Source organism: Telmatherina bonti, assembly GCF_933228915.1.
Source record: "Telmatherina bonti genome assembly, chromosome: 17".
Classification (NCBI taxonomy): Eukaryota; Metazoa; Chordata; class Actinopteri; order Atheriniformes; family Telmatherinidae; genus Telmatherina; species Telmatherina bonti.
Genome location: NC_136615.1, coordinates 31,077,840 through 31,093,145, shown reverse-complemented (window position 1 = coordinate 31,093,145; position 15,306 = coordinate 31,077,840). Strand labels below are relative to the sequence as shown.

At 43.0% G+C, this 15,306-nt stretch overlaps 1 protein-coding gene across 1 annotated transcript; it reads right to left on the bottom strand.

The window, feature by feature from the left end:
* Positions 1 to 4,388: 4,388 nt before the first annotated feature.
* Positions 4,389 to 13,711, bottom strand: LOC306768158 (potassium voltage-gated channel subfamily V member 2-like; the record flags this gene model as incomplete). The annotated part of the gene is made up of 9 exons (XM_079256390.1): positions 4,389 to 4,721; positions 4,808 to 4,933; positions 5,018 to 5,134; positions 6,684 to 6,938; positions 7,016 to 7,207; positions 9,106 to 9,277; positions 9,364 to 9,542; positions 10,718 to 10,855; positions 13,574 to 13,711. 9 exons carry the CDS (start codon positions 13,709 to 13,711, stop codon positions 4,389 to 4,391), a joined length of 1,650 nt encoding a protein of 549 aa, XP_079112516.1.
* Between the last annotated feature and the right edge of the window lie 1,595 nt (positions 13,712 to 15,306).

The following is a 15,306-nucleotide window of genomic DNA, read 5'->3' as shown; positions in this document are numbered from 1 at the left end:
AAGGGCCGATCCCGCCGGGCACCGGCCACCTAGGGCAGACAGAGCGCAGGCCCCAGGGCCCCAAGAGCCCGTGAGCAGCCCCCCGCCCCCGCAGGCAGAGGGCACAGCCCACACCGACGGAGGACCAGGATCCCTAGACCGCCACCCAGCGGCAGCCAGGTCGCACCCCAGCGCACCAGCTGCACCCCCGGGTACAGGACACCACCCCCCCACCACCAAACCACACACACAGATACATGCATACCCCCCCCCCCCCCCAACACGCACTCCCCTCACACATATACATGCATACCCCCCCCCCCCCCCAACACGCACTCCCCTCTCAACCCCCATCCACACAACCCTCTGCAATCCATGCACATCATTCATCGCATATACAACCCCACCCCACCTCTACTCACTCACCCATACCAAGTCACACGAACCCCAATCGCCCCCGCCCCCACACACGCTCACCCCCCCCCCCCCCCCACACACGCTCACACCCCGCCACCCCATCCCTCTACTTCTACCCAACCACACATGCCCCACCAAACACCCCTCCACCACCCATAGCCCCCCTCCAAACTTCACCCTCACTCACACATCCCATTCCGCATATACACCCCCCCCTACACACACACACACACACACACACACACACACACATACCCTCACTCCTCCAACACAGGCACACCCCAATACAACCCACGCGCCAACATACCCCTCCACACACATCCCTATCCCCTACCCACCTATACTGTTGTCCAGTTCTGGTGAGTCTGTGTGAACTGTAGCCTCAGTTTCCTGTTAGCTGACTGGACTGGCACCCGGTGGTCTTCTGCTGCGTTCTGGTCCAGACAACTGCTGCTCGCTGGATGTTTTCTCTTCTTCAGACCTTCTCTGGAAACACTGGAGATGGTTGTGTGTGAAAATCCCAGTAAACACTCAGACCAGCAACCATGCTGCGTTCAAAGTCCCGTAAATCTCCTTTCTTCCTCGTTCTGATGCTGAGTTTGACCTTCAGCAGGTCGTCTTCATCGTGTCTACACAGCCAGATGCATTTGGTTTTATTTTTCCTGTGAAAATGTCCAAAAACAAGAAGGCAGAAAGTAAATCAGGCCCGTCAGAAGACAGTTTGTCTTAAAGAAAAGAAAAAAATCGGAGCACTTAAGTGAAGGTTGGATCAGATTATCCAGGAGAAAAGTTTGATGCTGAAATCAGGTTAAATTACAAATCCAGACTCAGCTGTAGGATCTGGTGTGACATTCAGTGTTGCAGGTTTATATTCGGTGTGAGAACTTCAGCTGCAGATGGTTGAGGAGCAGATTAGATCCACAATTCAGAGTAAGATTGCAAATCTTCTGAGGTCAGGAAGAAAAAGGATTTGGTGCTTTCATCAGTCTGTTCTACATAAAGCACTTCCCTCAGCGGCGTCTGTAGCCGTGACATTCCCAGATGAGGAGGGACAAGAAACAAACATCCACTGGAACCTTGAACTCTCAGGGTTAAAGCTGACCTTTGCTTTACGACCTGCTGAAACGCGACTCTGCTGCACAGCTGTGTGACAGAGAGATGAAGAGATGTAGGTTTTTTTTTTACAGAGAGGCCAGATAAACACGTCTCTCTGGTCCAGATGGTGAGTCTTTAACTTCTGATTTATTTCTGCACCGTTGTCCTTCACTCCTGAATCCAGGATTACATGTGAGCCTAACGCGCTGATGGAGTGTGGATGGAGGGAATGCACAGATTTACCAGATTAAATAAACAGAGGATGCTCCAGATTCACTCCAACTGGTTACATAGAGGATAAATTTAGTGGTCTTACTGGGAGAATATGGTCCTTATCACATTTCACACAGATATTTCAGGGTTATCACATTTATTTCAGTCCTGTTGGGGCTCAGAAAAATGGTTTAAAGTGGGGGGGGGGAAACAGCTCACACAATAATATCAGCATTTAAACAAGGTTGAACCCCAGCACACTGAAAATATTCATGTAAATTACTTGTGTGGGTCATTTATTACAGGAAATGTCATTTTTTCTGGTTATTTGCACCAGTTTTCCACAAACATGCTGGCAGAAATCCCACCATGTGCGGCATCGTGGGATTTTATCGCAGAACTCACCAAGATGGTCGATCTGGTTCTTTTTACTTGAAAAAAGAAAAGAAAAAAAAACAAAGGATGAAACTTGCTTTATTTTTCAGTATTCAGGTATTTTTATTTAACACTGAACTGCAGCTTTAAAATATTCTTAGATAAAACATCAGTTTGTCGTGTGTGTGTGTGTGTGTGTGTGATGCACAGTTCATAATCCAACATGAAATCTCATCGCTGCTCAGTAAAATAAAACATCTAGAAACCATCTTTCTATGCGTAACGCTACACGTCTAACCAGCTAAATGTGACTTTCTACTGTTGTTTTGCTGCTCATTTGTAACAATAAACAAACCTTTTCTTTTAAAGAAAAACCTTATTGCTAACCCCCCAAAATGAAGTCATTATCCTGCTCCCGAGGTGATGTGATTGGTTCTTTGGGTTTATGAGTGAAAACAGGATCACTTTAAGACAGTCTCTGGTGGTCTGAGGTGGAAATGTTTGACCTGGAGTCACTTTCTAACTTTTCTCAAACTAAATAAATAAAAACTGAACCTGGATCATGTTGTGAGTTTTTACTTCACTTTGGTCCAAGTGGAAATCCAGGTAGAGAAACACCGGTCGGCCTTCACCTGCAGCTTGTTTATGTCTAGGAAAGAGGATGTACGGCGACTTTTCAGAAGCAGGAGTGAGGAATTGTTCTGTCCTGCTGTTTGGTCCCGGCCCTGCTGTTTGGTCCCGGCCCTGCTGTTTGGTCCCGGCCCTGCTGTTTGGTCCCGGTCCTGCTGTTTGGTCCCGGCCCTGCTGTTTGGTCCCGGTCCTGCTGTTTGGTCCCGGCCCTGCTGTTTGGTCCCGGTCCTACTGTTTGGTCCCGGTCCTGCTGTTTGGTCCCGGCCCTGCTGTTTGGTCCCGGCCCTGCTGTTTGGTCCCGGTCCTGCTGTTTGGTCTTGGTCCTGCTGTTTGGTCTTGGTCGTGCTGTTTGGTTCTCGTCATGCTGTTTGGTCGTGGTCTTGCTGTTTTGTTCCGGACCTACTGTTTGGTTCTGGTCTCTCTGTTTGGTCCTGGTCAAGATGTTTGGTCCCGGTCACGATGTTTGGCCCTGGTCCTATTGTTTGGTTCCGGACCTACTGTTTGGTCTTGGTCCTGCTGTTTGGTCTTGGTCCTGCTGTTTGGTCTTGGTCCTGCTGTTTGGTTCTGGTCTTGCTGTTTGGTTCCGGACCTACTGTTTGGTTCTGGTCTCTCTGCTTGGTCCTGGTCAAGATGTTTGGTCCCAGTCATGATGTTTGGTCCCAGTCATGATGTTTGGTCCTGGTCCTATTGTTTGGTTCCGGACCTACTGTTTGGTCTTGGTCGTGCTGTTTGGTTCCGGACCTACTGTTTGGTTCTGGTCTCTCTGTTTGGTCCTGGTCAAGATGTTTGGTTCCGGACCTGCTGTTTGGTTCTGGTCTCTCTGTTTGGTCTTGGTCCTGCTGTTTGGTCTTGGTCCTGCTGTTTGGTCCTGGTCCTGCTGTTTGGTCCTGGTCCTGCTGTTTGGTCCTGGTCCTGCTGTTTGGTTCTCGTCATGCTGTTTGGTTCTGGTCTTGCTGTTTGGTTCCGGACCTACTGTTTGGTTCTGGTCTCTCTGTTTGGTCCTGGTCAAGATGTTTGGTCCCAGTCATGATGTTTGGTCCCAGTCATGATGTTTGGTCCTGGTCCTATTGTTTGGTTCCGGACCTACTGTTTGGTCTTGGTCCAGCTGTTTGGTTCCGGACCTACTGTTTGGTTCTGGTCTCTCTGTTTGGTCCTGGTCAAGATGTTTGGTCCTGGTCCTGCTGTTTGGTCCTGGTCGTGCTGTTTGGTCCTGGTCGTGCTGTTTGGTTCTCGTCATGCTGTTTGGTTCTGGTCTTGCTCTTTGGTTCCGGACCTACTGTTTGGTTCTGGTCTCTCTGCTTGGTCCTGGTCAAGATGTTTGGTCCCAGTCATGATGTTTGGTCCCGGACCTGCTGTTTGGTTCCGGACCTACTGTTTGGTTCCGGACCTACTGTTTGGTTCTGGTCTCTCTGTTTGGTCCTGGTCAAGATGTTTGGTTCCGGACCTGCTGTTTGGTTCTGGTCCTGCTGGGTCAGTCCAATGAACATTAGAGGTAGCGTGAAGAGCTCGGCTGCTTTCTTTCCTCCACATTGTTGGCAAACCACACCTTGAACGTGATTCTGGGTTTTGAAAAGCTTCAGGATGGCGTTTCCAGCAGCATCTCGCCATCATCCTCCTGCAGGAGGTCAGACAGGGAACTAATGTCACCTTCTGCAGAATCCAGGCTCAAGAATCTGGATTCAGAACCCAGGCGGTCCAGTTTTTAACCCATCGTAGACTTGGAATTTGTCGAAGTGGCCTCCTTCCTGCAGCTTGGGCTGCACGACATCGTCGCAGCACTCTGCAAACCTCTTGGCCGCCCGCTTGATGAAGCGCACCTTCCCGCGAGCCTTGGAGACCATGGCGTACTCGTGGGACTTGAGCTTGGCGTAGTAGTCGGAGAACTTGTTGTAGAGGATGGAGATGGGCATGCCGTTGAGGATGATGCCGAAGGAAATGCAAGCAAAGGCGAAGACGCGGCCAAGGTTGGTCTCGGGGAACATGTCGCCGTAGCCCACTGTGGAAATGCTCACCTGGGAGTGGAAGGGAGGAGATAGCAGCTGGTGGGAAGACTGGAAAACTTTGTTGTTCGCGTTAATGTTTCACTTTGTCAACTTACAGTTGCCCACCACCAGGCGTGCGGCATGGAGGTGAAGTTGGTGCTGTAAACGTCGTACTCCACGCTGTACACCATGGCAGAAAACATGAAGATCCCCATCCCGATGAAGAGCAGCAAACAGCCCACCTGTACGGACATTTCCCAGCATTTTCAATACGTTCTCTCTTCTCTGCGCCTCCGTCTGAAAATACAGCTGATTTAAACTCTGACCTGCTGGTAACACTGCCTCAGCGTGAAGCCGAAGGCTCTGAGGCCCGTTGAATGACGAGCCAGCTTCAAGATCCGGAAGATCCTCATCAGACGCATGATCCTCAGAACCTGACCCAGCTACAGAGAGAAGAACCGATTTTGATGAATCTTTAAACCTCCTTGAGGTTTGAGGTATCCAGTATAGTGAGCCTCCAGTCCTCGAGGCCCACTATCCTGCAGGTTTTTCATGTACTCCTACTCCAACACACCTGACTGAAATGAATCAGTCATTGTGTAGAACTTCATAGGCTGTTGGATCCATTTAATGTGAGCCAGGTGTGTTGGAGCAGGGATACATGAAAAACCTGAAAGACTGATTTTGGACACCCTTCATGTATGTGGTAACCATGGCCATGCCATGGAGGAAAGACATCAGCAATGATCTCAGAGAAACAAATCCAGCTGCTTGAAAGTAATTAAACCGTTTCCAAGTTCAGACCCAGGCCAGGCGGTGAGAGGCTGATGATGAGAAGGACGGGAGCTTCATCTCAGACTCTCCAGGCCTCACTTAGCATGTTATATGTTCAAATTCACGACAGGTTGAACAAGTGTGACTGGTTTGGAAAGGTCGCACAAACCTTATCGGAAACCTTGTTCCAATATCGGAACAAGCGCCTCATGCTAACGGTAAACCACAGTGGTGGAGGAGTGATGGATGGGCTTTGTTCTGCAGCTACAGGACCTGGACACCTTGCACTTACTGAGTATGAGAATCTTCTCTCATGAGGCGTGTAAACTGGGGTTTAAACAGTCAAGATGTGTGGAGTATTGTGTATGCGTGGTTCTCTCCGGGTACTTCAGCTTCCTCCCACCATCAAGATGTGTGGGTGGGTTAATTGCGATAAATAAATGATCAATTCTGTAAGTCATGTAAGTCACTCTAGATAACAGCGTCTACCAAATGACTGTAGAACATAACAGAACAGAATATAACAGAATCATGTTAACTCCTTGTTGCTGTTGTACGTGACGACATCAGCCACGCAGTTGTAATGATCCCGTCACAGTCCAGACAGACCATCATGAGGAAGGCTGATGATGATGGACAACAACTTGCATTTTAATTTAACTAGACTTCTTTACCCTCTCTGTTTGTTTTTACATGCTGTGACTGAATTAGACTGAACTAAATCAAACTGAACTTAACTGAACCACACTTAACTAAATCAAACCAGACTGAGCTGAACTGAACCAAGCTGATCTGAACCAAACTGAACTGAACTAAACCAGAGTGAACTAAACCAAACTGAACTGAACTAATCAAACTTGACTGAACTGAACCAAACTGGACTGAACCAAACTGGACTGAACCGAATCAAACTGAACTGAACTGAACAAAACTGAACTGAACTGAACTAAACTGAACTGAACTGAACTAAACTAAAACAGAACTGAACCAAACTGAACTAAATCAAAGCGGACTAAACTGAACCAACTGAGCTAAAATAAACCAAACCAAACTAAACTGAACTGAACCAAACTGGACTGAATTAGTCTTAACTAAATTAAACTGAACTGAACCAAACTTGACAGAACTGAACTAAACTGAGTGAAACTAAACTAAACTAAACTGAACTAATAATTCCAGGTCGTACTTATGACTTCGCCTACTAATGACCGCTGTCACCTTTCCAACGCTGGCGACGGTCTCAATGTCCTCAGAGTGCTGGTGTATGTCGTCATCCTCGAAGTGCTCCAGGATCATCTGTAGGTAGTGCGGCAGGATGGCGATGAGATCGACGGTGTTCAGCACGCTGCGGCCAAAACACTTGATGTCGGGGGTGGAAATGAGGCGCAGCAGGTACTCCACGGTGAAGAAGGTGATGCAGAACGCCTCCACGCTCTCTCCGTAGAATCTCCCGCTCGGTTGGCCTGACGCTGTCTGCAAACACACATCAAACAGGAATCCTGTTCACCTGCTCAACGCCATCAGTTCCAACACCTCAGCATCACACACACCTTGTACTGCATCTCATCTACTGTGTTGAGCGTCATGGCAACCAGGGACACCAGCACAAAGAAAGAGGAAGCCACGCCCACCAGCTTGGCGTTGATTGAGGAGAACGGCTTCTCCATCAGGTTCCAGATCCTCTTGCGGGCGAACCCGAAGGCCATGTGGTCGTACACCCCCTCGTTCTCCTCCATCTCCAGCTAGAGGTCACAGGTCAGACAATACAAGCCACAGATGTGTCGTTATTACACAAAACGTCACACATTTAAACACATTTCAATATAAGATCCACACAAGGCAGAAACATCTGTCTGAATGTGAGCCAAGAGGAATCTTATCTCCTCCCATCTGGCAAGACCGATTTATAAAGTAGGTCAGATAGACACGGGGTCAGCCGGCAGATTAGGCCAAGATGTGCTCAGAGATCTCTGGATATTTTACTCTACAGCACTGCAACACAACAGTGACTAAATACATCACTGTATAATTTACACAGTCGTATCAGTTGTATCAGATCTCAGGTGACGTTAGTCATGAATTAAGGGACAAAGATCTTTGATTTGTTTTATAGACAGTCTTTAACGTGTTAAGTCCCTCAACATGTTCTGGATGTTGTAATTCCTGCAACGGGGCTATAAGATCAGATTTCAGATTTTCCTTTTTGATAAAGTTTATATTGTATTGTAGGTTGATGAGCCTCACGCGTCCTGTTAGCCTTCTAATGGTGACACGCATTCATCAAAATAACAGATCATTTCTTCTTCAGGACATTTAGAAAGGAAACGTGTTTTTTAGTGAATATGGAAATAGAGTTTCATCCATATCCATTGTGTTTTGACTGTGTGAATGTACACATACATTTATACTGGACGCACAAGACGGATACACAGACAGACAGACAGTTTTGTGTCTTTTGTCTTAAGCTAATCATCCCTTGACGGAGCAATACCACCTGGAATCATGGGAGCAGTGTTGAGTTGTATAACTGATACAAAACCAGTGAAAGATACAAATCAGAGAAAAAGAAGAAACTGACAAATAAAGAAAAAAAAAACACATGAAGAAGACGCAGAAGTTGAGAACAGCTAATAAAATTGTGGTTTTATTGTTCTTCTTCTGTTGTTTTCAGACAGTTCTAAACAACTTTGTAGCGGTACATTACTCTGACCTCAGCGCTGCCCTCTAGTGGATGAACTGCGCCGAGTCAGCTTCTTTGATTGGAATCAGAATTCGTCTTGAGCGTTCACATTTCCCCAAACAAAGCGGATTTTAAGAGCAAACAGACCCGGATTAAAATAAAAACAGGATGATGGAATGCGTCCTAAGATGTAAAATAAAAAAATTAAAAAGAACCAAGACAGTTCTTTGTGTGTGTTTGCATGGATGTATGATTGATGATGACTATTACATGTATTACATATGTTATTTCTTTATTTTTTATTTTGTTCTTTTGTTATTTATCTATTTACTTTTTCTTTTTTTTTCCCCATTTGTAAATTTCTTCCTTTTATTTTTGTAGACACTGCTGCTCCTGTTTTGTGTTACTTTTATTGAGAGGACCCCTTTGAAAACAAGACGCTGCATCTCAAGGGGTTATTCCTCTTATCAATATAAAAAAGGTTAAATCTTAAATTATTTAGTATAATTTACATTATTATTTAGCAGCAATCAGCCTCCGGAACAAGACCTCGACAAATTAATAATTATCTACAACAATATTGAATTTCCCTTTGGGGAAATGAAGTATTTTTCATTCATTCATTCATACAAAAGTACTTTCATTTTTTTAAATCAGGATCGCTCAACAGATCAAGTCAGGAAACTGTCTCAAGGTTTTTGTGTGCTCAACGTTGATGATCGGCTTCAGTAAATAGATGACATCACCAGTAAGACTGGACAGACACAATATTTACTGTTTGACTCGACTCACACAAAGAATAAATACTTTGCAACAGTAAATGTCTGTTTCTTCACTTTGTTTTCTTGGTGTTTGGAAGGAAAATGTTCAGAAGTTTATTTCTTTACCGACATTTTTTGTTGTCTCGTCGTGATCTTTCATATAAAAAGTGAATAAATAAAAAGCCAGCGGGCGTCCCACCTCTGCCATCAGCTGCTTCTGTATCTTCAGCTGCTCGTTCAGCTCGTCCTGCCGCTCTTCGAAGGAGATGCGGCAGCAGCGCTGGCTGTATTTGATCCTGACGCCCCAGTAGTGGATCTCCTCCAGGAAGTTGTAGGGACACAACTCATCTTTGATGCACAGCACTCCAGTTCTGGCCGAAACAGGAACACAGGATGGAGAATTATTCTCACAGAAAAACACGACTTTCTTCTGTTTCCTCTCATGTTTGATGTCAACCTGTAGAAGTTAAAGATGTTGTGGAAGATTTTCGGGTCTCGGTCAAAGAAGAATTCCTTGCTGTGAACGACGTAGTCGTCACACAGGTCCAGCTTCCTGCTGTGGTCCGTGTACGTGGCCAGCCGGCCGATCCGAGTCTTTGGGTACCGGGCGGCTAACCGGTAGGGCAGGAGGTACACCTGGAGGGAACAAGTACAAGTGTTTAAACATTTAGAAAACGCTAAGAGCCGTCCAGAGTACAACCTCAACTCCAAAAAAGTTGGTACACTGTGAAATGTGATAAAACACAAATCCTATAAATCCATATTTTATTCCTAATAGAACAGAAAAAACAAACCAGATGTTGAAACTGAGACATTTTATCTTTTCATGGAACATCTGTAGCATCACCACCATACTGCTGTGATGATGCAGGATGTGGTCCAGCATGGTGGAACCTGCAAGGTCTTCCCTGAAAGAGACGTTGTCTGGATGGGAGCAGATGTTTCAGCATTGATGGAGCTTCCCAGATGTGGAAGCTGCCCACGCCATCGGCACTAATGCAACCCCATCCCATCAGAGATGCAGGCTGATAACAAGCTGGATGCTCCCTCTCCTCTTTAGTCTGCAGGACACGCCGTCCATGCTGTCCACAAACTATTCCACATCTTCATCCAGGTTTCCACTCAGAACATTTTAGATGAGCTTTGGTCCAGAGAAGACGGCGTGTTTCTGGATCCTCTTCACATATGATGGAGCTTTAACCTGCATGTGTGGATTTCAGGATGAACTGGGTTCACAGTGATTTCTGGAAGCTTCCTGAGACCATGTACTGGTTTCCAGTAGAAAATCTTGTCCTGGTTTAGCTTTTGACCTTACCGTGTCCTGTGCATACAGAGATTCCTTCTGATTCTCTGAATCTACACAATAGATTTCAGGATCTTTAAATTCTTCACAATGTCATGATGAGGAACAATTTTCTGAAATTATTCCACAACTTGCAGTTTGTCTCAGATGGATGTAGCTCTGTCCATCTTTCCTTCTGAGAGACTCTGCCTCTCTGAAATTCTCCTTTTAAACCCGGTTATGTTTCTGACCGGTTGCCAGTTACACTAATAGTTGTTTTTATTAGTCCTAATGACTTTTCCAGCCTTTTGTTGCTCCTTTGCTCCTGTTTCATTCAAAATAAGCTCTTATTTCTCATGAAATGATAAAATGTCACAGTTTATGTTGTTTATGATCTGTTGGGAATAAAATATGAGTTGATGAGATTACCAGATAAGTTCATTATGTTTTTATTTACATTTTAGCATCTCAGCTCTTCTGGAATTGGGCTTATGAGCGTAACTTGAGTAACTTAAAGCAGAGGATCTACCGTTCCACCAACGTTGATGTTGAGCGTCAGGTGTTTGGTGGGAGAGCGCAGCACACGCGAAGGCGACACCGGCAGCCGATCATCCACCTCCTCGCGCTCATACTCAGCATAAAGATCGTAGATATCTCTGCTCAGGTCCTTCACAGGAAAATAATCAGCATCAGTTACATCTTCTACACGTGTGAATTCCACAGCATGAATTCAGGACTTTCTGTTTGCAGTCGATTACTTCTGGATGTTTGAGATGTAAGACATCAGCTGGGATGTCATGCACACTGGAGAATCATGTGACCTTAATGGTGCACTGAAACGTTTTATTATCAACTGAAACATTTTATTATCAACAAAACTAAAACGTTTTATCATCAACAGAAACGTTTTATAATCAACAGAAACGTTTTATTATCTGAAACGTTTTATTATCAACAGAAACGTTTTATTATCAACAGAACTAAAAAGTTTTATTATCAACAGAATTAAAACGTTTTATCATCAACAGAACTAAAAAGTTTTATTATCAACAGAACTAAAACGTTTTCTCATCAACAGAACTAAAAAGTTTTATTATCAACAGAACTAAAAAGTTTTATTATCAACAGAATTAAAACGTTTTATCATCAACAGAACTAAAAAGTTTTATTATCAACAGAATTAAAACGTTTTATCATCAACAGAACTAAAAAGTTTTATTATCAACAAAACTAAAAAGTTTTATTATCAACAGAACTAAAAAGTTTTATTATCAACAGAACTAAAACGTTTTATTATCAACAGAATTAAAACGTTTTCTCATCAACAGAACTAAAACGTTTTATTATCAACAGAATTAAAACGTTTTCTCATCAACAGAACTAAAAAGTTTTATTATCAACAGAACTAAAAAGTTTTATTATCAACAGAACTAAAAAGTTTTATTATCAACAGAACTAAAACGTTTTCTCATCAACAGAACTAAAAAGTTTTATTATCAACAGAACTAAAAAGTTTTATTATCAACAGAACTAAAAAGTTTTATTATCAACAGAACTAAAACGTTTTCTCATCAACAGAACTAAAAAGTTTTATTATCAACAGAACTAAAACGTTTTATTATCAACAGAATTAAAACGTTTTCTCATCAACAGAACTAAAAAGTTTTATTATCAACAGAACTAAAAAGTTTTATTATCAACAGAACTAAAAAGTTTTATTATCAACAGAACTAAAACGTTTTCTCATCAACAGAACTAAAAAGTTTTATTATCAACAGAACTAAAACGTTTTATTATCAACAGAACTAAAACGTTTTCTCATCAACAGAACTAAAACGTTTTATTATCAACAGAATTAAAACGTTTTCTCATCAACAGAACTAAAAAGTTTTATTATCAACAGAACTAAAAAGTTTTATTATCAACAGAACTAAAAAGTTTTATTATCAACAGAATTAAAACGTTTTATCATCAACAGAACTAAAAAGTTTTATTATCAACAGAATTAAAACGTTTTATTATCAACAGAATTAAAACGTTTTATTATCAACAGAATTAAAACGTTTTATCATCAACAGAACTAAAAAGTTTTATTATCAACAGAACTAAAAAGTTTTATTATCAACAGAATTAAAACGTTTTATTATCAACAGAATTAAAACGTTTTATTATCAACAGAATTAAAACGTTTTATCATCAACAGAACTAAAAAGTTTTATTATCAACAGAATTAAAACGTTTTATTATCAACAGAATTAAAACGTTTTATTATCAACAGAATTAAAACGTTTTATCATCAACAGAACTAAAAAGTTTTATTATCAACAGAACTAAAAAGTTTTATTATCAACAGAATTAAAACGTTTTATTATCAACAGAACTAAAACGTTTTCTCATCAACAGAACTAAAAAGTTTTATTATCAACAGAACTAAAACGTTTTATTATCAACAGAACTAAAAAGTTTTATTATCAACAGAATTAAAACGTTTTCTCATCAACAGAACATTTTCCAGTTAAAGCTCTTCATGCCATCGGTGCTCATATCATTCCTGCTCAGATTAAACGCTCGTTGAGTCAGAGGTGTTTTTACTGGATCCTCCACCAACTCATCTTTATTTTTATATCAAATCTGTCATTTATTTATTTTAAGTAATTGATTTATCAGTTAATGAGTCACAACTTCATGGTTTACCAAAAAAAAGGAAATGTTAAAAACTTAGGTTAGCACTGTGATCCTTGGAGCAGGCCAAAGTGTCTGACAGGCTGGACACACAGGTCTACATTCAAGGCAATAAGCCAAAAAATCATTTTTCTAAATTCTACACGAAGCCAATGCAGATTATTTCGGAAGCATCAAGCCACGTTTCATTTTAGTAGTATTTTTATGCAGACATTTTTTTTTTTTAAATGATTTTAAAATGCATAATTTTTTTTTACTACTTAAAGCACTTTGTGGTATGAAGTGTTTTATAAATACAATCGAATTTCATTTAAAATTCAATTAGTCAGATTTGTCCCCCTTTTTTTTTTTTTTTTAACATTTTGCACCTTTTTTTTTCAGTCTTTGGACGTCAGCTATCAAAAAATGAAAATAAACAGTCATATTTTTCACATTTTGCTTCCTAACTAAACCAGGGATCCTGAACCGTGGTCATCAAGGATCGGTTTCCTGCAGGTCTTCCTGCTGGAACACACCTGACTCAGACTCAGACAAGCTCTGCACATGTCTGGTAAAAACACATTGATTTGGATCAGGTGCGTTGCAGCAGGGACACTTGGAAAACCTGCAGGAGGACCAGGATCGGGGACCCCTCAACTAAACCAGATGGGACACGTAGAAGTTAAAACACCACCGCAGCGTGACGCTTCGTCGTCGTCATTACCTGCATGGAGTTCCATGGTTTAACCAAAGAGCTGACCAGGTCCAGATCCTGATCTGCTTCCTGGACCTTTTCAGTCTGGCTGCCAGGTTTGTAGCTGGAGAACAAACTCCTGCTGCGAGCTCTGAGGTGGGTGAACATGTTCGCCGCTCGCCGTGTGTGCCGTCTACTCAGCTGGACACGCCTGCACCCCCGACACCATCCGTCCCGCCGTCCAGAGAAAGCATCCTGATGCGTGCGGCGAGACGCAGCGGCAGACTGATGGATGAGATTCTCATCATCTGATCTGGGTGCTTAAAGTTTTAAGCTCCATTATCCTCTTCTGTCCGACTCTTATCTCCTCCCACCGACTCCAACAGCTGCTAAATTGGGTTTACGGCGGCGTGTTGCCGTTTTCCTGCGTGTTCAGGAGATTTCAAACACTTAGACGAGTTATTGGCACACGTTAAGCCGTTAAATGCTTCGCGGGTTTGCATCCAGAATGAAACTCTGACCTTGCAGTTTCAACGCTCTCAGGTCAGGTTAAACTTTGTCACCTTGCTGGATGAGAAAGGCTCAGAGACTGTTGCTAGGTTACGGCAACATCAGCACCACCGCTGCCGAACTTGCAGCTGAAGCATCAGAAGGGACCTGAAGCTTCACCTCAACGTGGAGGAACCTGTCCCACCTGACAGCTTGTGTGAGACGTCTTGTTTCCGTGACGACTCAGAGAAGTGGCAATTAATCCTCGCTGCTGTTAAACAGGGATGATGAAGGGATGGAGCTCAACTCCTCCTTAATAAAAGAGCTCATCAGCTGTCTTGAGGTCCTTGGAGGTCTTGACCTGCTTCCTTCACTTGGCAAACATGGCGTCTTCTGCCCGTCCTCCAGATGTCTGAATCCAGCTGAGACCTGATGGACGACTTGCTGCAGAGAAAAACTGAGCTGGATGCAGAAGGGGGGGGGGGGGGGGGGGGGTCCGAAGAAAACCTTCATGAAAAAACGACTAAAAACACATCGGTTCATCTCTTTATGAGCTATACACAACTTTTGATCGGATGTAACCTCAGCTGGACACAAAACAAGCAAAAATAAATAGCTTTAAAGAGCTTTGAGCTTTAAATTTAAATAGTTAAACTTTGACATTTCTGAAATAAGCATAAAAAAACTTTCCAATCAAATATACATGAAATATCAGAAACAACAGACAGGATTATGCAGCTCTGAACCTGGATATGACTCACATGAAGCCGGAACAGATCGATGATCCACATCCAACCTCCATGACTCTGAAGGTGCCAATCCTGCATGAATTTAATCCCAGTAAGCCCAGTTAGACGCTTGTGGGACTGGAGGTGAAATAGGTCCGTTTTCATTAATACTTTATACTCAGCAGCCACTTCATCAAGCCCATCTTGTGAGTACCAGGCTGGACCCCATTTTACCTTCAGAACTGCTTACAGAACATCATGATGAGAATCTCCCGTTCCAAAGCTGCTCTGCTGCAGTGGTTCCCAACCCAACCCATCTCACTCAAGGTACCCCCTTATATGCATACTGAAAGACCATGGACCCCCCCTGCCCCACCCAGTGCAGAGACCATGCTTGGCTTTATGCTTTCAAAAGTAAGATTTTTATCATGATTCTTGTATTCTGACTTGTCCTTTAACAAAGCCAAAGAAAAGTGAACAGAAGACCTTCCTTTCTTTCCCTTTAAAAGACAATTTGTCAACATTAATCCCAAAAGGCTTCATGTG